At 48.0% G+C, this 24,598-nt stretch overlaps 1 protein-coding gene across 1 annotated transcript in view; it reads right to left on the bottom strand.

Moving 5' to 3' along the window:
* Window positions 1-6,370: 6,370 nt before the first annotated feature.
* The window catches only part of PNOC (prepronociceptin), a 31,171-nt gene continuing 12,943 nt past the window's right edge, over window positions 6,371-24,598 (bottom strand). The window contains exon 2 of the mRNA XM_074989035.1: window positions 6,371-6,937. Coding sequence (XP_074845136.1) covers window positions 6,371-6,937 — 567 coding nt within the window. The remainder of the gene's footprint in view (window positions 6,938-24,598) is intronic.

The raw sequence follows: 24,598 nt of genomic DNA on the forward strand, positions 1-24,598 counted from the left end.
GTTTTGTTTTTTTTAATCCATTAATTTTGTTTTGCGCTGCCTATCTTTTGTAGCAGAGAGATTTCTCAGGAGCCAAGTGTGTATCCTCCCTGGGCCCAAAAGAATAAAGAAGGGAAATTTGTGTGGGGGAGAGAGAACAGGCAGCCGAGTGTGAGTGGAGATACATCTGTCGAAGTATATTCAGTAAAAGCCATGTTATCCGGCACTCAGATAACTGGCACATGCTGTTAACCATCATGCTCAGTGTGGACTACCAGCTGTGTGGCTGGTTGCCCAGCCTGGCCAGGGCCAGCAGAGATGGGCTAGCAGCCCATGCTTGAATATCTGGCACCTTTTATTGTTGGGCAACCCTGGTTACCTGAGGATGCTGGAGAATAAAGCCTGTACTATATTTCTAGTGCTATATTGCTGTCTCTGTGACATTGCGAGCAGCCATGGCCTACAGCGCAGATACTACTGTGAAGTCCTAGCTGGCTGTGGATTAGATGTACTATGGCCTCATTGTATGTAGTCACAGGTCTGGGGCACAAATGATTTGTTGGCATTGCACAGTTCTGGAAAGACTTGGCCTTGTCTCTCCTTGTGAGACCAGCAAGCGGTGATGCTCCTTGTGTTACGATCCTCTGCCCCTCCTCCAGAGGCGGGACCAGAGTGGGGTCCAGAAAGAGTTTTCCTCAATCTCTAGACCCCTGCAAAACTGTGGATATCTGTTTTATAGCTGCATTGGTGGCCGCAGCTATCTGCAGCTTATTTTTGCAGATACGGACGTGCATACAAACTTTGTGTGTAGAATCTCGCCAAGTTGCAGATATCCATGGCTCATTTTTGCAGATACAAATTTTGTATCCACACAGGTCTGTACCTGTTCCCTCCCCAGAAGCCAGACCAGAGTTGGATGGAACTGACCCCTGCTCCTGATCTCGGCATCCTGCAGATATGGAAGGCAGAAAGCTTAGCAGGCTAACAAACATCTCTCACAAGTTTGTGAGTCTAGCAATAAGTTTCACATCGTCCCCGATCCTGCAGTCCAGTGGTGATGTGAGTCTTCATTTTAAAAAAGTAAACTTCTACCCTTGTGTCTGTAGAGAAAAGCTTCGAATCCCAACCCCAAGTGCACTTTAAAAGCACTGAGGCACATCCTCCCAATGTCTTATTTTGTTTAAAAAACAATCGATTTTAAAATCAGTCTCAGAATTTTGCTGAGGTCTGACGGGTGGTTTTTTTTTTATTTTATTTTTTAATTTTTTTTTTATCTGTTTGGGGTTGGCCATCCTGTCCATCTGGGGCTTTTACAGCGGAGGAGGTATTTTGTGGAGGTTTGTGGTCGGAAAGCCGACCCAGTGATTGTGCGGATCACAATGATACAGTAGAAATAGTAAACTAATTTATTGATCATTTTTGCTATGTACAAGTTTAATGGAGAAATAGTTGTATGAAACAATTAAAAAGAACTGGCTCTTTTTACAAACAGTAACGGCAGTGATGCAGGTAAGCCCCAGGCTCGCTGTTTTATTGGTCATGCTTTCGTCTGCGAGTTAGGCAGGTAGGGCGGCGCGGCAGGCGCGGCTCTGGTTGTCATCCTGGGAGTTACAAAAATACACCCTCTTATGTGACGGCACTGAGACAGTAGCTAAGACGAGATACATGCCATGGGAAAGAGAGAATGGAAACACAGACACCAGCTGTATCACTGAGCAAAGAAGTCAACCCCAGCGTGATTATAAAACCTCACAGAATGCTCACCAGAAAACTTTGTTCTCATGCTGCTTCCTGTACCAGCCGTTAAAAGGCTGGTGCAGACTCTGAGAACCTTTGTCTACCTTACTGGCATTGAACTATAAATGGTTCTCTGTGTTCATGGCAGCTAACAGTTCAACTCTCAACCAGGATGGAAGGAGAAGTACCTGGCAACTTATGAAGGGGAGTAGGAGTTGGCACATCTGGGTTCTGGTCCCAGCATTCTTCTGGGCTTCCTGAAGCAGCTTGCTAAAGTCATGTGACCACTCTGTACCTCAGTTTTCCTGTCTGTAAAATGGGACTGATGAACCCAAGAGTGAGCTTAATTCAATCAAAATATAAGTATTTTGTGGCCCCACCCAGTGGAAGACGCTGGGGAAGTGCATGGCCTTAAAGTTGTTATAGCACAACCAAATTCTGATGCTACTTTGTATGACTAAGGGCAATGTACTCTATATGTGGGCCCACTAATACAGTAAGGCATTATTTAACATCTGCAAAGGAAGCTGAATGCAGCCCTTAGGTTTCGCTTTATGCTCTTATCTCTTCATAGTTTCTAATAGCAATATTGTTCCCCTAGCTAGGCATTTCCTGGCAATTCATGGCTGGTTGAGTAAATGACTCCAGTTGGGGGGAGGGGGGAAGGAGCCCATAGATCCCTTTGCACACCCCATCAGTACCCAGCTCATGCCAGGGAAGCCAATAGTCCAATCTGCAGACCGAATTTGGTGGTGAATCCTGGTCATGTGCCCCTAAGGCATGTTGTGCACAGGCTAAGGACTCATGACCCCACCCATCTGTACTCTGATAGGGAGGTGACAGGACTTTGCGTTGTAATGACCCCTTTTCTCTGAGGAACTCAGTGCCCTCACCAGAGTAGGCAGGGGGCAAGTATTCTCATTACCCCATTATACAGATGGGGAAACTGAGGCACAAAGAGGGGAGGTGATTGCCTATGGTATTGTACTGAGTCAGTAGTGGAGCTGGGAACAGGACAGCATGTTTTAGCCAAAGTCTATATTGCAGTGGAAGATTGACCCACTTAGGGTCAATCTTCTGGGGTTTTGTTTCATGCATGTGTGAAATGGCACATTCCAGGGTCAAAGTCTGGAACTCCTTGCGAGTGGCAAGAATTGAGGAAGGTCAATGGGAGAAACACTCCCATGGGCCTTCTTCTGTGTAGACAGCCATAGTGATGGACTGCTAAGCTGATTTTTAGCGATGCAATTGGCATAGCTAAAATTGCATATCAGTGGTCGACTGCTATGCCTAGTGTAGACATGTACTTAGAGACACAGAGGCCATACAACAGGAGTAATCTTTTAAACATCCTTAGGCTATGTCTACATGGGTTGATCTTCCATGGCAGTATAGACGTAAATTTACCTAGTATTACCACTTGGAGGCCTATTGCTATTATAACATAGTTCGTGTTATTTTTTTCATTGGAGTGAGAAAATTTCCAAGTGAAATTTCAGACCCACTCAGATCTCATTTGGGCTTTTCAGTGACCAATCAGATGTAAAATCTGTTCTCCCCAAGTTGTACTATCCATAGTCCTTTGCTCCAGTAACTACGCAATCCAAATGCACATGGATGTATTCTTCTTTACACTCTGGCTATGTCTATACTAGAAGCATCTGTCTATAGAAGTTACTGTCAGAAGAGATGTTCTGACAAAACTTCTGGTGACAGATCATGTCTACACCTAAAAGCAGAGCGATGGTTTTTGTTTGATCTGCTCTGTAGACAAAAGGGCCCTCCAGAGCATCTACACAGCGTTTTTTGTCGACAGTCTCTGTCGACAAAACACGTTTTGTGTGTAGCTGCTCCAAGTTTTATTGACAAAAGCCGCTAGTGTAGACATAGCCTCTGTGTTTAACCACTTCTACCAGTGAAACCGTAATGTTAAACAGCCACCGTGTCCCACAGCAGAGGTGGCTGCACTGCAGTAGTAGGCAAAGGGAGTCCTGAATGGTTAGGAGTCTGAAGTGCTTTGGGATCCACCACGATGAGTTGGAGGCTTTATTGGTGCACATGAGATATTTTTGCCAAAGGACTTTTCTAAGGACAAACTGAAGCAATGGTCCCACAAATGAGTCTGTGTCTAAACATGGTGAAGGGAACACTCCAGTTTCTTTGTTCGCTGCCCTTTTAATAATGAAGGTCATGCTGGATCCTCAGTCCTGGAGGCTGTAGTCCCCTTTAACCTGAGCTGGTACAGTACTGAAATAGCCATGTCCGCCCTTTGTGCACACATCTTACCCATTCCCAAATTGCCCCGATCTTGTCCCAGAGGGACACTTCTGGTGGTAGAGCTTATTTGCCATTGGCCAATCAGCCCTTGGTCTCAGCCAAGGCTGCCAGCTATTGGTGCTTCTGTTCCTGGTAAATATATGAGCTCTCCTCTGTTTCGTGACAGTGTAGTATTCTGGAGGCTCTAAAGTGAACTGTTCCCTCCCTCTGTCCTACCATGGCTCTTCCTCTGCCAGCAAGGAGAAGACCCCCTTTTTGCTCTGAAACCCTGTGCAGCTTCACAGTGACTATTTCTCCTGAAAGTGGTACAGGTACATCATCAAACCTCTGACCCCAGAGTAATCCTCCTAGCTCACAGAACCGGAGTTCTTTTTCTTCTCCAGCTGGGAGCATGGAAGTACAGCTGCTAAGTGATGCTGCAGCTTCTAGCTAAACCCAAAGACTTAGGGCGGGTCTATGCTTATGGCAAGATCCATACTGTGGAAATCGATTTCCCCAGGGTCGATTTAGTGATCTAGTAAAGACCCACTAAATCGACTGCTGATTGCTCTCTCATGTACGCCATCAGAACAAGAAGCATAAGGACAGTCGACGGGAGACTTTCTCCCATCAACCCCTCCCCTGCCTGCAGCAGAGACTTTGCAACAACTTGACTTAAAGTATGTTGATGCCAGCGATGAAATTAATGTAGCTGGAGTCGTGTGCCTTAGGTTGACGTTGCTGCCTAGTGTAGACCTGCGCAACGGGTGGTGGCCAGCTGGATTGAGGCAGGAGGGTAGTGAGCCAAGTGAACTCATGCAGAGAGGAAAGGAGCGCTCTGGCTCCCTGACGGAGCAGAAGGGTCTAAATTACAGCTACAACCCAGCTGGGGGACTGTGGTTACAACGCAGATGACAGCTGTAGTCACCATCTCCCTGTCACTGGACTAAACCCTTGACCAGTCCAGGGTGTTAACCTGATTTGGGGACGCAAGGAGGTCCCAGCTACATTACGCTTTATTCATGCTGAACCTGGCCCAGCGGGGTGAGCATGTCCTCACGGGGTCCTCTGCCAAGGTTATAGCTGAAATGCACCTGGAGACTCCTGGGGTGGGCTCAGTCTCAGAAGAGAGTTCAAGGAATTGAATGGGCATCGGGAAGAGACTCCCTTCTCCGCCCCCAGCACACGGCTCACACATCCTGGTGGGGCAGCGTGTCGGTGAGGCATCTGTAACCACTGCGAATGTACGGCACAGGTCCCTCTCCGTGCTGCAGGCAATGAGTCTACTACAGCTGGAGCTACAGACTCTGGTTCAAACAGGTAGCTGTCAAGGTCAGGAGGTCCCTGATTCAATGTAAGGTGTGGTGCCATCACACTTGCACTCTTGCTGGCCCGTGGTGTGCTTGGTTTGCAGATAATTATCTCCAGCAGTGTTAATCCAGCGCCTTTAACCTGAAGAAAATGCATTTAAGATAAACCAAGTTCCCCCTTTGGAGCTGGAAGAGCAGCCTGGGTGGTAAGTGGGGAAGGACCACACTTTAAAAGCTGAAGTTGAAGAAGCAGAGATCCATATGGCTGGTCTATCCACTGACTGTCTTCTCCGGCTGGAAATTGTACCCTCTGGGGCAGGCTGGTTCCAGGTAGTGAGGGATGGGCCCTTGGCTGCTATGGAGCAGGACTGCCTAGGTGGGAGATGGGTGTCGGTCACCTGCCCTGTGGCCTCGTCCATGAATTCTCTGGTGTGTGGAGCTTTGAGTTGCCCATGAAGCCCTGTGACTTAGAGTAAGTCTAGGCTGCAATTAAATACCTGCCATGGGCCTGTGCCAGCTGGCTCAGGCTTGCAGAGCTCCAGCTAATTAGTTGTTTAATTGCAGCAAGGTAATCCAAGCTCAGGCCTTCAGACCTTGTGAGGTGGGACGGTCTCAGAACTCAAGCTGCAATTAAATAATTAAGCAGCAGTTCAACAGCTCCTTAGGTAGTCTCCAGGAGCCCAGAGTAAGCTGGCATGGGCTAACTGCGGACATCTCCCCAAGCAGAAGCGACCAAAATATTTGGAAAGCTTTTTGGGATGTGAAAAAAGAAAACTGACTGATTCTCTCGTCTCTCAAAAGTGAGTTCCCGTTCTAGTCAGCCCAGACCATAAGCTCAAGGCAGGGACAGTTGGCTTGTGTTTGTCTTCAAAAGTGCCATGCAAAAGGAATTCATAAACGTGTTGGATGGTTGCGAAAAGCCACAGGGAGGTAATTTCTCCCTTGACTCTGAGCAGCAATGAATCCAGTGGTGTCTGGTGAGCCGTTCCTAGCATAGGCTCTTTGGGATCAGGGAAGGGGTTGACTTCTTTGGCCATCGCAGACCTAAACCGATTCGCTACATGTCAATGAATGGAAACAGTTTCCGGTTAGATCTCGTTCTGTTCATTCAGGTCGTTGGTTAAGCCGTCGTATTCACTGGAGCGCGGTGACATGCCCAAGTACTGCTTTAGGAACTCGCTAAACCTCTTCTGGTTGTTCCACTTCCGGGCTGACTTCCTGACCCCGATGAAGCCCCCATACCGCTTCTGCACCCCCTGCACAGTGGGCTCCAGCACCTGCCTGTAACTGTACTTGGCTTTGAGGAAGCCTCCAAGCCGCTTGGAAATATCCTTGGGCTGCTCTTGGAAGTCACCTAGAGGTGTCTTGCTCCCTTGGCTGACACCCTCTTCCACCTCCTGCTGGCGGATCAGGCTGCTCACCTTGGAAACTCTCTTCTCAGCTTCCACTTTGCTAAGATCCATCAATTTGGTGAGGTCATTGAGGTGTCTCCGGCTGCTTCGGAACAAGCCACCATCTTCCATTTCCAAGGGCTGGTAGGAATCTTCTTCCAGGCTGTCCGCACTCACCTGTACGGACGACTTCCCAGCCACTTTGGTGCAGCGCTCCCAGGTGGCACTGGAAAAGGCCTTCCCTTCACATTCCATGATGCAGACCTGCAGTGAGGCATAAAGATCAGGGGGCTTTCAGTCAGTCATTCAGCCATTTCTCCAATGAGTGGAAGCAACCCACAGAACACCAGTACAAGGCCTGTGCTCTCTTTCAAGCCCCACATAAGCCCTCAGGGACCAGTCCATCACATGAACAATTGCTTACCAACATGGGTTTCCCAACCCAGCAGTTTGCTACTTGACAATTTAATAGCTGTAGACCATTCTACGGAGCCAGCAAAGACCGTGCCCATGTCAGTCTTGCTAGGACTCTGCTCAGCAGCCAGGTAACCAAGAATCCCGAGATGTTGGAAAACAGCCACATAGATGAGGGACTAATTAAAGCAAGTAATTATGCTGACTTTTTGTCCTGCAGGCAGAGCTGTCTTTTTGGTACATGGGCAGCTCTGCACACTGGATGCCAATAGCATGGCTTCACCCTTCTAGCTGGGGAGGTGTTGCTTTTCTGACCTGAGCAGCTAGTTACCTTTGGGGGTCATAGTAGGGTGACCAGATGTCCTGATTTTATCGGGAGAGTCCTAGTTTTCAGAGCTTTGCCCTTAGATGGGGATCTGTTTACCCCCGCAGCCCCTATCCTGATTCACACTTGTGCCCTTTATTCACCAGAGGCCAAGGCATTGTTCTAAGCTGAAGCAGAAGTTGATGGAGTCTGGTATATAGCTTTGATGCAATCTCTCTTGTTTATTTACAAGGAATGCACAAAGTCTTGCTTCCCAAAATGCAGGAGGAACCAAGAACAAAAAGCTTACCATCCCCAGGCTTTCTGGACAAGAGAGCCACAGGTGCACCCTCAGAGTTTTTCCAGGGTCACATTGTGCTTATAAACTACTGCTGGGCTTTCTTGCTTTTTATTTCTCTGCCTTTCTTTCTTTGGTCTGTCTGTTCTCAGTATCGGTGTGTTCTGTCTAAACACACCAGCCTACAACTAATACTCAGCAAAACCCTTCTGCCTACTCAGGCCAAGATGTCTTGGGTGAGTTCTCTTAGGCTATGGTTATACGAGTGAGTTTTTCCAACAAAACCCCAGTTTTGTCAACAAAATGCGTGGAGCATGCACACACAAAATGGGTTTTGTCGACAAAATGCAACACTTTTGCCAGCAGTATTCTGCCTCTCAGCCATGAGGCATAACGCCGCTGTCAACAGATTATGTCGACAAAATAAGCTGTGTGGACACTCTGGGGGGGTTTTCTCTCGACAGACAGGCATCTAGAACAATGGGCAGCCCTGTCTGCTGTGCTTCCAGGTGCCTGGTTTGTTGTGAGAGCAGCTGGGCAGTTTGGTGTCTCTGACGACAGAGCAGAGCGCTGTTTCGATCTGCTTTGAGTGTGTGCCCGCACTCTGTCAACAGAAGCCTTGTTGGGAAACGTCTTCCGACAGTGACTTCTGTTGACAGAGCACTGTAGCGTAACCATAGCCTTAGGGTATGTCTACAAAGCAAAGCTTTTCCAGAGTAGCTTATTCTGGAGTTATTATTCCAAAATGAGATATTCTAGAATAATGTGTCTACACTACAGGGAAGCCCTGGAATAAACAAACCTTATTCTGAAATAGTGTCTACACGCAATAGAGCCTATTTTGAAATAGAGCGATTGGCCACACTATGGCTTATTTCAAAATGGCTCTATTTCCTGTCTACACAGCCCATTTTTGAAATAGGCACTATTCCTTGTACAATGAAGTTTACCTGTTTGGAAACAAGGCATCTGCTATTTTGAAAATATTTCGAAATAGCAGGGGCACTGTGTAAATGCCAGCAAAGTTATTTTGAAATGACTCTTTTGTGTAGCCATAACTTAGGCTTTAGTTAAGGGGCCACACCAAAATCTTCCACGCTTCTCTTAAGTGAAGGGTGTATTTGCACATCAACTTAAATGAGGTTTTCATTTCACCCATCGCAAGGATTAATCCCGCTTCTAACAGCAGCATTTAAAACACAGAGTGTGTGTGTTAAAGGCCTTCTTCCACTGAAGGACACTTTAAAATGAATCTTTTGTTTCAGCATCCTGGCAAAACACATTTCCCATCAACTACACTGGCAATAGGTTGTGCAGAACCCCCTGCCAAGGGGACGAGATCCCATTCATTCTCATCTCAATTGTCACCTTACGGCAGCCTGCAAAACGCCCGGGAATGTGTAACACTGAATCTCTAATACTGCACAACAGCCTCTCTCAGCTACAGAATGGCAGATAATTAGCTGTGTAACTGGCTAAAAGGTCTTACGAGGGTGGGGCATAGGAGGGACAGAAGAGCAGTTGTGCTCACAATGGGCTACCAAGCTCCTCACCCCCACCCCAGCCCCAGATCCTGCCACTGAAGCATGCTTGGAAATGGTATAGTTAACACCTTTCAGACTTTCCTTTCCTTACTCTGCTTCGACCACTTGTCTGAGCAGGAGATACCAAGGCCACGTTTGAACGTGCTGTGGGAATTATCACAGCACATAGAGTATGGGGGCACCTATTATAGCCCCAAAGACATCCTGCAGACCCACAGCTAGATTTCTCTTCTTGGCTGTGCTGGTATAAAGCCAGAGTAACTCCACTGACTTGTATGGATGAGCTAGTCCACTCAGAATCAGAACTAACCCAAACCTGAATGGATCCTTTTCTGAGCTCTGAAACTCTTAGCTTTCATTTGTTTAAAATACTGCTGGTCTCAGGTTCTAGCATTCCTGCTAGGAAAGATGCTGAAATACACCACGGGAATGTTCTCCTCATATGTCTGACCTAACATGATTGGGTACCTCTTCAGATCTGGCCCTGAGAAGCTTCCAGCCCAACTTTAACAGACTGAGAGATTCCAATGAGTCAAAACAAGCATCTGCATTAATGGGTTCTCAGACATTGTCTTACTATATGATCTTGGGCACGTCACCTAACCATGTCCCAGTTTGCTGAGCTATCAGTTTGGAATGAACAATATTTGTCTATCCAGGGGCAGCTAATTCTTGTAAAGCACTATGAATTTCCCTTGAGTCACAGAAATGCAGCACCTTCTAGAAGTGCACAACGCACAGTATTAATGATCCGAACTGATCCTCAAGAGATTCACTTCACCCCCTTTGCAAGGATTGGGCTGTGTCTCCTCGGCATTATTATAAGGAAAGCCAACAGCAACTGCTTAAAAAAACAATATCCACTCCTTGGTTAAAATGATTCATGCTTCCCTTTGAAGTTCGTGCTCCTGTTCTGCTCTCCGTCTGCTTGTTACTGCTCTGTCCTTAATGCAAGCATCCTCCTCCTCTTTCCTCCTTTTATCAGGCCCAGTTTCCCCAGGCTAGGATGCTGATCAAACATCTGGTTACTCATGGTTAGCAAGCCTCGTGCTGCTGACTAAAACCAGCCAATGGGGACAAGTATCAGAGAGGTCACCGTGTTAGTCTGTAGCTTTGAGAACAAGAAGTCTTATAAGGTGCCACAAGACTTCTTGTTCAGCCAATGGGGAAAACTTGTCTAGGGGAAAATAGTGTGGGTTGTTTTTTCCCCCCCCCAGAGGAAACCAATTTGGTTCTCACCACGTTGTTTGCATGATAAACCAGTTGTAGCAAAGAAACGGTGCAGCCTAAACAAAGTATGTAGAACCTGCCAGCTTGAGGGCTCCACAGATGTAGCTTGCCCAGGGAGTGGAGCTGCACAGAGGCCATTTCCCTGGCCTGGAGTGACTTGGGAGCATGATTGGCAACCCATGCGGGAGGCTCCATCCATGGGGATGCATGACTGAAGTAAGAGACCCAGAGGAGAAGGTGGAGCAATTTGTTAACTTCCACCACTGCATGGAGAGGGAGCCATTTTCTGACTGTCCCAGTCAGAGAACCTGAGGCTGCCTCCAAGCCCCAGTCTCCGCACCAGAGAGCCTGCTTTGGAAGCCAGGAGTCAGCCAGAGCTTGATTTAGACTGGGACATCAACCAATTGCATGTGGAAAGTTCCTGCAGCTCTGTGTTACCTAGGTACTCCTTAAATAACGTTCTTGATCAGGCCAGAGGTGGCTTTGGGGATGGGTGGGGATTCTCAGCTAACAGAATCATAGAATCCTGGGCTAGGAAGAGGGCTGGTCATCGAGTCCAGCCCAAGCAGGACCAACCCCAACTAAGGCATCCCAGCCAGGGGTTTGTCAAGCCGGAACTTAAAAGCCTCTAGGGATGGAGATTCCATCACATCTCTAGGTAACACATTCCAGTGCTACACCTCCCTCCCAGTGAAATAATACTAGCATCATGTTGGGTTTTCACTTGGTGTCTGTAAGGGCAAAGGAAGGAATCTTATAATACCCAAGAGGGGAAGAATCAGGGACTCTGCCACCTTTACAGATTGGGACACCCTAGTAGGGGACTACCCTGAGATGCCAGAGGTGTAGTTTGACTTCTATATTTAGTGGGGCAACTGCAGTCAGGTCAGTGGGGCTGTGTGTGGGGAGCAATGGGAGCAAATTCTTTGTTTGCTGGCATATCAGAAACCTGGAGGTTTATTGAACTAGCACACTTATTGGGCATTGCTTGGGTCCTTAAGTCAATTTTTTTTAATAAAAGAAAAATGTACATGCTACCAAAAAAAAACCACACTCCCAGTTTTGGTGGATCACCTTGGTTCAGTCTCTTTTCAACATTTGCTCAGTTACATCAGTTTTGAGGCCTGTACTTGACTGGGTGATTCTGTCTCTGTTCTATTTGTTTTCTGAGTGGGAAAAAAAAATCCCATTCCAGGCACATCCCTTTTTCCTGGCACAACCAAACACTTATGTTGCTTGAAGTTGTAAGAGGACACTGTATGCGAAATTTGTTGGTCCTAGTTCTTACTGTTTAGGAGCAGTTCTTGATCAAACAGTCAAGCAGACAGACTCTCTAAAATATGAAGTAGATAAAGTGGAGAAACCTTACATTAAAAGACAAGGCTGTGGGAGGGAGGAAGGCTGTTTTTAGTGCTTCTGGTAAGATCTATCCTAGAGTTACACTAAATTGTGAATAATCTCTTCAGAAGTAAGATCTGTTGGTGAACTGCATGCCATTGAGGAAGGTCTTTTATTGTGACTCTTATGTGGTTGACGCTAAGCTGGGGGAGAGGTAGATAGGGTCCGGAGTGACCTAGACAAATTGGAGGATTGTGCCAAAGGAAATCTGGTGAGGTTCAACAAGGACAAGTTCAGAGTCCTGCATGTGGGAGACAAGAATCCCAAGTATTGTTAAAAGCTGGGGATCAACTGGCTAAGTAGCAGTGCAGCAGAAAAGGACCTGGGAATTACAATGGGTCAGAGGCTGGATATGGGTCAACAGTGTGCCCTTGTAGCCAAGAAGACTAATGGCATATTGGGGTGCATTAGGAGGACCATTTCCAGCAGATCTAGAAAAGCCGTTATTCCCCTTTATTCAGCACTGGTGGGGCCACATCTGGAATAGTGCATCCAGTCTTGGGCTCCTCCCAGTATAGAAAGGATGTGGATGCACTGGAGGGGGTCCAGTGGAGGGCAACCAGAATGATTAAGAGGCTGGAGCACATGACCTAAGAGGAGAGGCTGAGGGATCTGGGCTTATTTAGTTTGCAGAAGAGAAGAGTAAGGGCTGATCTGATAGCAGACTTCAACTTCCTGAAGGGAGATTCTGAAGTGGGTGGAGTAGTGACAGATGACAGAACAAGGAGCAGTGGTCTGAAGTTACAGAGGGGGAGGTGTAGGTTGGATATTAGGAATAAACTATTTCACTAGGAGAGCGGTGAAGCACTGGAATAGGTTACCTCAAGAGATGATGGAATCTCCATCCCTAAAGGTTTTTAAGTCCCAGCTTGACAAAGTCCTGCCCGGGATGATTTAGTTGGGGTTGGTCCTGCTTCAGGCAGGGGTCTGGACTCTAAGACCTCCTGAGGTTTCTTCCAGTCCTAGGATATTATGACTCTATAGCTGCGTCTACACGTGCACGCTACTTCGAAGTAGCGGCACCAACTTTGAAATAGCGCCCGTCGCGTCTACACGCGTCAGGCGCTATTTCGAAGTTAACTTCGACGTTAGGCGGTGAGACGTCGAAGTCGCTAACGTCATGAGGAGATAGGAATAGCGCCCTACTTCGACGTTCAATGTCGAAGTAGGGACAGTGTAGACGATCCGCGTCCCGCAACGTCGACATTGCTGGGTCCTCCATGGCGGCCATCAGCTGGGGGGTTGAGAGATGCTCTCTCTCCAGCCCCTGCGGGGCTCTATGGTCACCGTGGGCAGCAGCCCTTAGCCCAGGGCTTCTGGCTGCTTCTGCGGCAGCTGGGGATCTATGCTGCAGGCACAGGGTCTGCAAACAGTTGTCAGCTCTGTGTATCTTGTGTTGTTTAGTGCAACTGTGTCTGGGAGGGGCCCTTTAAGGGAGCGGCTGGCTGTTGAGTCCGCCCTGTGACCCTGTCTGCAGCTGTGCCTGGCATCCCTATTTCGATGTGTGCTACTTTGACGTGTAGACGTTCCCTCGCTGCGCCTATTTCGATGTTGGGCTGAGCAACGTCGAAGTTGAACATCGACGTTGCTGGCCCTGGAGGACGTGTAGACGTTATTCATCGAAATAGACTATTTCGATGTCGCAACATCGAAATAAGCTGTTTCGATGTTGGCTGCACGTGTAGACGTAGCCTATGTGATGGTGTAGTTTTACTTTGGTTAGTTTAGCATTTCTATAATGTCTTGTTCTGAGGAACTTAAAGTGCTTTACAAACACTTTAAGGGAGCACCTTTGTTATATGGGTATTATGTAAAGGGGACCGCCTGTCCGAACAGTTGTGAGCAGCAGCCAACTTTTGTCATAAAATCCAATTTTTAACACCATGCAGCTTTGCTGTGGAAAATTCCTTTACACTGAAAAGTGCCACATTTAGTCTGAAAACCACGAAGGATGACTACTGTAAAGTTTGAAGAATATCACACAGACGGGTCCATAAGCTTCTAGATTTGAAGAAAATTGTCTGACAGTTGTCTCCCTCTTGAGCAGACTAGTTAAGACATTTGAAGGGATAGTGTAGTTGTATAGTCCCTGCTCCTTGCAAGGCCGTACACTAGCTGGGTTTGAAGAAAACAGATCCTCAGTAAATTCGCTGGCTTACAGTGGCTTTGTCAAGGATCGTTTGGGGCTCAGGCCTCTGGCAAAAGGTTCCTTTGACATGAATGCCAACTGCCTTTGGTGGTGGTAGGATTTTGGACTTGGGCCTAGATCTCTGAATGCCTGAGCTCCAATTGCGATGCTCGTGGTCAGACTTCCAGAGGAGTGCAACACCTGATGTGCTTGTCTCTTCAGTATTTTGGTCCAGGCCCGGCCATGCAGGACCCAAGGCAGCATGCTGGGGCAGTGCCCAGCCGTTGGGTGAACTGCATCCTCTTTAGGCCTTCACAGCTGTGTAGGGCACCAGTCGTACTCCAAATTGAGTAGCATCCTGTGCTGCATATGCCTGAGGCCACCATGGGCGGCACCAGTTCTGGCAGCCCCGGCCCCTAGCCCTGCTCTACCTCCCAGCCCCATTGGACTCCATCCCCTACTTCCTGCCCTTCTGTTGTGCTTCCCAGCCTCTTCAAATCCAAACCCTCAGTCCTCCCCTTCCCCCTGCTCCACTTCCCAGCCTCACTGGACCCAATCCCCACAGACTCTGGTCTTTCTGCCCCATTTCTTCCCTCCTACTCATCAGCCTGCAGCTCTAGTCAGCTGGTGCTCCTCAGTGTGTCTTCTCTCCCCATAGCATCCTGCCCTACTCCTGCCTACACAGCCCTGCTCCAAAGAGTGGCCTTCCCCCCACCCTTCCCAGGCTGGAGAATGCAGGTGTTTGGCTGTGTAGGGCACCAGAAACCTTAAGGACCACCTGTGTGGTGAGTGCTATAATCCATCACAGTGTGAGGCCTGCAGGCATCCACCTTGCCCTGAGGCTGGGGTTGTTTCTGGGCCATTGTTTTGATGACTGACAGGAGCCGAGTTATCTGGCAAATCAGGCTTCAGTTGCAGATGCTGAGTTCTTCTGAACATCTACAAGTGTGTTGTGCTGTCTATTGGCTAGCTGCAGCTCAGGAGGGATATAAGGGTGTAAGGAATGTGCCAGCAGGAACTCAATGCTGCTGAAGGCTGGGAGGAACGTATCTCCCAGAGATAATTTGCACGAGAATGCAAAGGTGTGCATATGTGATACCTTGCAAACAAAGCCTGATGAGTAACAAGGAAGCAATGAGGTTTTGTCTATTGTAAACACATTGTTGTAAAATCACAATTTATGTGAACACTCATAAGAATTGTGAAATCTCACCAATGCTCCAAGTCGTTGGGGGGGAGGGGACAGGAAAAGTCATCATAACTGCATAAGACATGGATTACACAGGGCTCCCCTGGTTTAAAGCATTGTAAGATACAAGGGGAAGGTTATGGGTTGAACTAGCTAGCTGAGTGCCTTGGCTCTGCAGTTATAATCCTGGTTTGACTAGTCTTCCCCATCTGTTAAAAAATAGAGCTGGATACTAGCGTTTGTATTTTGTATGAGACTCTACTTTGGTAGATGCTGTGAACTGAAATCACAGGGTTTTGCTTCAGGCCAAACCCACAGCAGATGTACAGATAGCCGGCCGGCTGGTGGGAGGAGTAGTAGCAAATGAACAGCGTGACTGGTGGATGGGCAGTAGGAGCAAGCAGAATGCTGGACCAGCACAGAGGTGCATTGTCTCGGGTCCATGAGGGAATGCATCAGCGTGAGGTATCAGTGCCCGCACGGAGTGGACCGAATTGTAAGTGGGGCATTTGAACTGGGAGTGCGGAGAAAGTTGGGTGTGTGGTTTGGCTGGTTACAGTATTGGACTGGAGAGCCTGAGAGGCCAAGGACATTGCTCAATGCATATGAGCTGGGACATTTACTTGAAGATTGGTTATGAACTCTGGGTGTGGTATTTTCCCAAGCTTATGCTAATTGACCTTTCTGTCTCTTTTATTTAAAAGTTCTTTTCGACACTCACACTCTCTGTGTGCGAGTGGGGAAGCATTGCCCCTCTGAGGCGCCCAGGGGCGTGTGAATTTCCCAGGCTACTGGGGGGAGGCTTGAGCCAGTTCCGTGTGAGATGGATGAAAAGGAACGCCAAGGTGTTGAACCCGGCTCTGGTTGCTGCCAACTCCTTCCAGCAGAAGGGTTACAAGGCGTTTCTCAAGCAAATGGATACGTTTATTTAGGTCCTGTAGTGGAGAGCTTGTCTTGTGAAAGGGGGGGTTCAGGGTACTCTTCCCTCTCCTGTGAGGTGTGGTTTTAAAAAAGGTGGGTTTCTTAATAGTAAAGGCAGCAGAACAACAAGGAGTCCTGTGGCACCTTATGGACTAACAGATATTTTGGAGCATAAGCTTTCGTGGACAAGGATGGGTCTTTGCCCACGAAAGCTTATGCTCCAAAATATCTTAGTCCATAAGGTGCCACAGGACTCCTTGTCGTTCTGCTGCCTTTACTATTAAGAAAGGTGGCTGACTGCAGGGTGGGGTAAGCTTGCCTTTCACTTCCTGTCTGTCAAATGCTTTGAGATCCTTTAGCACAGAAGTATCAACTCAGTGCAGAGGGAGCCCATGGTGCTAAACTAACCTAGCCAGGATAGGACTAGGTGGGTCTTTGCCCACGAAAGCTTATGCTCCAAAGTATCTGTTAGTCCACAAGGTGCCACAGGACTTCTTGCCATTTGTGAAGATACAGACTAACTCAGCTACCTCTCTGGCAGCAGAAAACTGAGCTTGGGTTCTTGTAATTACAGAAAAAGGAGATTGTCTTGTGCTCATGAACAATCCTCCGTGGCCTCACTGTTTCAGTTGGAGTAAATATGATTGGCTATTGTCTCCCTTTTTAAAAAAATTTTGGGAGGGATTAACATCTGTACCCTCTCTCTGCTCCCTGAAATCACACTGTACAGCAGTAGACTGACACACTGGCTCAATTTAGAGCCATTTGTCCAGGGTGCAGATAGTATAGCTGTTATTCAAAGGCCACACCTGATTTGCCCTCAAAGAAGCAACTGCAGAAAATATGGCGAGGGGAGAATAGTGTTGTCGGTCTCTGAACCACACCAGGATACATCTCACAAGCCAAAGGAAACTCACCAAGATGTGGTAAAATGCAGCCTCTTGCATTTTCCACTGAAAATCCTTCTGGACCCACACTTCCTGTTTCCTATCCCATACAACTATTACTTTGTTTCTTCATCTGCTCGCAGTCAGGGCTGCTTTATACTGCCACTTAAATCAATCAAACATACCCTGCATAGGGCTGTTAAAAGCCCTCCCCAGACCAACGCAAGTTTTGCACTGGGGGCTGGATCTAGTCCTATCCTGGCTAGGTTAGTTTAGCACCATGGGCTCCCTCTGCACTGAGGTGACACTTCTGTGCTAAAGGATCTCAAAGCATTTGACAGACAGGAGGTGAAAGGCAAGGTTACCCCTCCCTGCAGTCAGCCACCTTGAGGGTGGGGGGAAGTTCTGCAGCATTTTGTAACAGCACACATACCAGGTTAGAAACGGAGTACCTTATCCATGTAGCGCTACTGGGGAATCTTAAGTAGGCAGAATGTAATTGCACAATACTAGATTATAGCGCTAAGGGGAAGGGTTTTAATGACCACAGGTGGCCTGCACCTTTTTTCTGTAGCTTCACAAAGAACAAGCAGTCCCATGGCACCTTAGGATATGCCTCCAGGCAGGAGGCTGGACTAGATGACCTCCTGAGGTCCCTTCCAGCCCTAGAATTCTATGACTCATGCCTTGTGTCTACACAGCAGCCTTATTCCGAAATAAGCTATTTCAAAATAACACTGCTACATGCAAAAATGTATTTTGAAATCGCACTTAACTATTCTGAAATACATTGTCTACACACAGGGGCCGTGTCTACACGAGCCCAAATCTTCGAAACAGCCATGCAAACGGCCATTTCGAAGATTACTAACATGGCGCTAAAAATGCATATTTCAGTGCCTCATTAGCCTGCCGCTGGATGTGGCTCTTTGAAATTGCCGCTTTTCACTCCCACGCAGCTCATCCAGACAGGGGCCCTTTTCAAAAAGACCCCAGGAACTTCGAAATCCCTGTAAGGGAGTGAAAAGCAGCAATTTCAAAGTGCCGTGGCTGGCAGCAGGCTAATGGGGTGCTGAATATGCATTTCAGTGCCTTTATTAGTAATCTTTGAAATGGCCGTTTGCATGGCCATTTCGAAGATTTGGGCTAGTGTGGATGTAGCCAGGGAGTGTATTTAAAACTGAGCCATTGGACGCACTGTGGCTTATTTCAAAATAGGCTCTATTCCTCGTGGAATGAGGTTTGCCAGTTTTGAGAAATCAACCGCTACTTCGAACCTATTTCAAAATAGCAGTTGTGTTATATAGGCTATGCCTACCCTAGCCCCCACCTTTCAAAAGCGGGATGCTAATGAGCCACTTTGGCAGATGCTAATGAGGCGCTGCCATAAATATGCAGCGCCTCACTAGTGTAATGACGGCTACGGCGATTTGCATGTGCCACTTTCGAATTGTGTGCCGCCTGTGTAGATGGGGGGCCTTTCAAAAGGACCCCTAGTCTTCAAAAGCCCCTTATTCCAATTTGGTTTTAGGAATAAGGGGCTTTTGAATACCGGGGGGGTCCTTTTGAAAGGCCCCCATCTACGTGGGAAGCGCGGGATTGAAAAGTGGCACTTTCAAATTGCCGTAGCCAGCATTAAGCTAATGGGGGCTGCATATTCATGGCACTGTCTCATTAGCATCCCCCTTATGAAAGGTGGGGGCTAGTGCAGAGATAGCCATAGACGCTAGGATAGTTATTTTGAAGGAACGGCTGATATTTCAAAATGCCTATGCTTGTGTAGACATACCCTTAGTCTATGCCTACACTAACATTCCTCTTTTGAAAGATGCATGCAAATGAGGGAAAATGGAAAATGCAAATAAGACACATATTTACATATCTGGCCCCTCATTTGCATATTCTTTCGAAAGAGCTTCTTTCAAAAGAAGAAACGCCATGTAGGCGTGGCTCTTTGGAAAGTAAACCCCATCTTTGAAAGAATCTTTCCTTCAAAAAAAAAATAGGAAGAAGGGTTTTTGTTTTTTTTTTTGAAGATGGGGATTACTTCTAAAAGAGCTGTGTCTACACTGCTTTTCTTCTTTCAAAAAATGTGCAAATGAGGTGCCAGATATCTAAATATGTGCCTCATTTGCATTTTTATTTCCCTCATTTGCATGCCTCTTTCAAAAGAGGAATGCTCGTGTAGACATAGCCTGACAGATTTATTAGGTCATGAGCTCTCATGGGAAAAACTCCCATCTTCAGACGAAAATGGAGTGGGGGAAAAAATGGAGTCCAGGGTTTTACATAAAAGGGAGCTGGGAGGGGGAAGGAAATTACTTTTCATTAGTAGGCCCAGTTAATGAGACAAATTAAGTTGAATGTGTCTCAGGGGGTAGGGAAATTGCTCTTAGAATTGTCCTTGTGCTGGAGCTCATCCATCAACCAGCACTGCTAGTTACTTAGTGCCCCTTAACATCACACATTAACGTAACACCCTTCATAAGAAAGCAAAAGGGTATTTTCACTTCTACAGCAGTGAGATTTCCCTCTTAGCCTGTACTGTTTGGCCAGCTCCCAGCCCCAGATGTTATGGCCACTTAAAGTTGTCCTGCTGCAGCCCGTCTCGGTCTTCTGCTGGCAGATTTGCTTTCAACCGGACCGTGCAGCCCACGTGGAGGACAGCAAGCTGAGCATCACTTCCCCACAGAGCGCGTACGACCGGTCGGTTTAGCAAATCAGCTCAAAGGTACTATCAACAGTGTCCCCTCCCCCCGTCCTGCACTGCTGTTTCCCTTCCAAGCCAATGAGCAGGAATACAGGCCCTGAATGCTATTGATTGAGCTGATGGGTGCAAGGATGCGGGAGGACATCTGTCTCCTTCCCCCCGCCCTGCTGCCCCTTGACTCGCCTCTGTCAGAATGGGAGCAGGTGCAATCTTCAATGCTTCATTTCCAATAAAAGATAATGAAACACCTTTGTTGCTGCTCAAGCGTGCTTGCAAATGGCTTTCCACTAGGCAATTAGGCACTGATCGGTGTCTGCCTTAGGAACATTACATGCTACACGTGGCTTCCTCAGGAGCTAAAGGCCCCCTGACTCATGGTTTTCTTCTCTCTGTCTCTCTCTTTTAAGCTGTGCTTGGTGCTGCTTTTCAGTGCGCTCTGGCACCTCCGGATTAATGCTGACACAGTGACACTACCAGGGATTGGGAGATAAGACTTGGGGTTATTCCAGCAAATGTTACATGCCAGGTCCTTTTCTCCATGCACACATCCCCCCGCAACCCCACTTCAAACGCTCCTGTGTTAATTTGCCAGAACCATAATAGTGGGTCCTTAGCTGTAACTGGCAACCCACTGAGTCACACCAGCTGTGGATCTGGCTTAGAGTGAGTTGGACTGAACAGCAACTCTGCTTGCCACATAGACCTGCTCCACAGACTATCTCTTCCCTGGTCCTTTCCACCTCACCCCAAATTCCTGCTCCACACTGAAAGAAGGTTAATTTGATGATGAAGTACATGAGGTCATGCCCGTAGCTTTCGGAATCTGAAGCTGGCTGTGACATCATTAAGAAGTCTTAAGTAGCCAGCCAATGGGGTCACCACATCAAAAAACTACTCTTAGTTTTCAACTTGTTGTGTGGGTCTTCACCTGCTCATGAGACAATGAAAATTACTAGACAGTGTGGGGGACACATATCAGGTCCAGTATAAATACTCACTGATAAAGCCAACTCTTTCTAAGCCTACTTTTCCTGTCAATGTGGTATGTGAGCCTCGGTGATTCAAGTCACCCACTGCTTTACGATATAATGTCGTCTCCGTGTCATATGCTGGTTCACTGCCAGCCTGTCATCTTCCCTCATGAGTCAGAGCTATCGTTCACCTGTGCCTCCCCGATCACTGTTACCAGTGGCTGCACACCAGCTACCATTCATCTCCCTCCTGCCGCCCACTCAAGTGAAACAAGAAACTTGTCTCCTTGCAGGGCAAATCAAGTGTGTCGTAATGTGAAAATGCCAGGAGATTCTACCCTGGGTCCCAGAGTCACGAGCCAGAAGGAAATCTGTACATTGGCCTAAGTCTTGTGTTCTTTTCTCTTGCCCAGAGAGACTCCCAACACAAACAGCTATCAATATTCAGAGGGCATAAGTGCGAACTACTGTCCTTCTTACTGTTAAACTGGCTTTTTAGGGCAACCACATATTACTAGAGTATGTCCTCATTACCCGGAAGATGCAGCCCGGTCTGGATCGCTCTGCCGGGGTTTGATTTCGTGCACCTAGTGGGGATGCGTGAAATGGAAGGATCAGGGTCGCAGTTGACCCTTGTATTCCTCATTCTTGGGTGGCATAAGGGAGGTCGATGGGAGAGTTTCTCCCATCGACCTCCCTCGCTGAGGTTGGCCAGATAAGCTGATTGTAGATAAGTTGATTCCAGCTATGCAATTGCCATAGCTGGAATTGCAGCTGTGCAATCGACTTTAAGGTCTAGTGTAGACTAGGGAGATAAGTCTTCATTTCTACTGTACCACCAAACGTTGGAGCTGAGAGACTGGACAGAACCAGATCCTCTCCGAAACAGAGCTTGTCTGTATGCCTAAGAGAAGAGCCTGAGCTTGTTCACACCAGATGATTGCTTTGACTTCAGTAGCTATTGACTGAGATCTGAGTCTGATCTAGTCACTCTACAGAACAGGTAGCCTGGATTAGTTTCCCCAATTCCTAAACAAGGGATCTCCAGTTATGTTGCTGGTGCTGCACATGAACTAAGAGGCACTGCCATGATGATCTTATGGAGAAGCTGCTTACAGATACAGATGATCTGATCCGCTGGGGGGAAAGGAATACTTGAGCACACTTCAAGCTTCAGCCCTCTGAGATAGTTTTGTGGATAAAATAGGGGCTGGAACTGAGGGGGCGAGAACCAGCTGCGTGTGTGGCCTTGGGGGGTGAGGGGAGGGGGACTGGTTGGACATTGCTCTAACTTTTAAAAGAAAAAAAAAAGTCACCTGTGAGCAGAGCCTTGACTCTTAGCCTGAGCTGGGAACTTGTTAGACAGTTGAGCAAGTGCAAAAGGTGGGTTATAGTAGCTGATCTGCAAATTATTTCACCGAACACAGAACAGGAGAGCCACCTCCTGGGCAGACTGGGGTCCTGATCCTGTTCCCATTCCCACTGAAGTCCCTCGCCCTACAGGAGTGCCATAGTAAGTGAACTACAGTCTCCTTTATCAGCTACTCTTTCTTATTCACTTCCCGATTCATTTCTGTCCCTTTGCCACCCTCCCTCCTGCTCCAAACACCCGTGAGTGTAGCTGCCTGCCGGGGGCTACCGTGAGACCAGCTGCTTACGCGGATTCTTCCTCTGCATGCGTTGGTTCGTCACCCTTACTAGTGATTGCCTGGCTTACTGAGCCAGAACGTGGCCATCTGCCTGGTCCCTGGCGGCGAGGCCACCACACCGCTCCTCCCAAGCACAGCGGCCACAAGGCGCTCACAGAAGCACAGAGGATACGGGAGAGAGCGCAGCACGAGCCAGATAGTGATGGGGGTTCAGCCCTCACTGCCACGGTACATCAGCTGTGTTAAGTGCCCGGAGAGGGGGATTGGGAGTGGGGAGTCGAGGGCGGTCGAGCAGCTGCCTGCTTTTCATCCTTCTCTGTCATAAATCACCTAAGGGCTTTGAGGGAGGCGTTGAGCTGCGCAGTGTCACGCTCAGCCGTGGGCTAAACTAGGGAACATTCCCACACCCCTGTGCCTCGTAGTGATACTGCCCAACCCCCTCTTTTGGACAGTGCTATGTCGGTGGGAGAGCTTCTCCTCTGGGCATAGCGCCCCCCTCTCGGGGAGGGGAGGGCTCTCTCCTGTCAGCTAGAAAGTGTCTCCATTAAAGCGAAAACAACCAGGAGCCCTGTGGCACCCTAAAGAGTCACAGAATTAATTGGGTGTAAGCTTTGGTGGGTAAACCTGCCCAGCTACAGCAGTGCTGCTCTGTCCGTGCTGCGGCCTTGAAGTGGCATTTTAAGCGTCGAGTTGCCCTCAGGTTGACTCAAGGGCTTGGCGTAGAATAGAAACCCGTATGTTCCTGGCATGGAGTCCTTTCCCCTGCGCCTCTGTGCATGGTTACAGCGGTAAAGCGTTCAGGAGGCAGTAACGGTAACGGGGATGGTTGCATTCTGGGCTCTCAACAAGGCAGCGTCCTACTCTCTAGACCAGGGGTCAGTCAGCAACCTTTCCTTTTGACCTCTGTGGACAGCCCACGTGCCGGTGATATTTTTCAAAGTCACCGATAGTCCTGCTGACAACAGCTTAGTTCCTACATAAATTAAGAGGCGGTGCTTTACCGTTTTAGTGGGGGTTGGTAACGTTAGCTGGTCTTTTGTTAATCCACAGGCAGCCTGGCTTTGAGCAAGCTCCCAGCTGCGTGAGGGAGGCCGGGGAGGGCTTTGCTCCCACCTCGTGTGCCAAAGAAAATCAGCTTGTGTGCCCCTCCTGGCATCCGTGCCGGGAGCTGCTGACCCCTGGTGCCGGTGTGGTGAGCTACGCCAAATCTGAGTTAGTGGCTGAGACCTGGCACAGAAGGCAGGTTGCATTTGTCACACTAGACGCTGTAATTCTTCAGGCTCTAATCCTGCTGCTGTGCCTTGAGTGAAAGGATCTCAGTCACCTGATCCACCCTCCCCCAGAGGTGAGTGGTGTGGGGATTCTCGTGGGTGCACCAGCCAAGAGCCCCTGCCCCACCCACTCCCTAGCCGGCTCCGCCCATGTCCCAGGGAAGCACCATTTCTGGTGCGTGCAGGGGCGGTCCCCCCTGGAGCAGCGCTTGGAGGCTGCACTGCTGTGGGGGACGGAGAGGGTGGGGGCAGGACTGCCCTGGTACTCATCAGAGCCAGCTCAGGGCTCACTGAGAGTGTGTGGGGGAGCTGTGGGGGGCGGTGCGTGTGCACCCCTACGCATCAGCTCTGCATTCCCCCAAAAGAGTTTAATTTATCAACAGAAAAAAACCCTATAATGCTTCAGTCCTAGTCATCTATCAGCTGAGTGGCTTCACTGACTTCTTCACAGTACATGCCAAAGCATCTTGCAAATTCTCAAGTAGACGTAGAAGGCAGGCTGCCTTGAAGGATCAGATATGTCATTTCCCGCATCTTAACAGCCAGGTCCTTCAAAGTCATGAGGCTACTGAGTAGAAATACATTAGAAGAAAGAGGAAGACCAAGGACCGGGCAGGGTCATAACTCAATGTGGAGTAGGGAATAAAACAAGAATAGAAAATTATGGAAATGGCAGAGGTTCTAAACAACTCATTTCAATTTTCACTGACAAGGTTGGTGATAATTGGACATCTAACATAGTGAATGCCTGTGAAAATGAAATAGGATTAAAGGCTAAAATAGGAAAAGAACAAGTTAAAATTATTCAGACGGGTTAGATGTCTCCAGAGCTAGTGTACTCAAGGGGCTGACTCAAGACTGAGCTATCAATGATTATCTTAAGTTATGGAAAGCTAGAGAGATTCCAGAGAACTGGAAAAGGGTAGATATAGATCCACTCTATATAAAGGGGAATAAATACAACCTTGGGAATTATAGACCAGTGAGCCTAACTTCAGTACCTGGCAACAT

Source organism: Carettochelys insculpta, chromosome 3 (genome assembly GCF_033958435.1).
Source record: "Carettochelys insculpta isolate YL-2023 chromosome 3, ASM3395843v1, whole genome shotgun sequence".
NCBI classification, from domain to species: Eukaryota; Metazoa; Chordata; order Testudines; family Carettochelyidae; genus Carettochelys; species Carettochelys insculpta.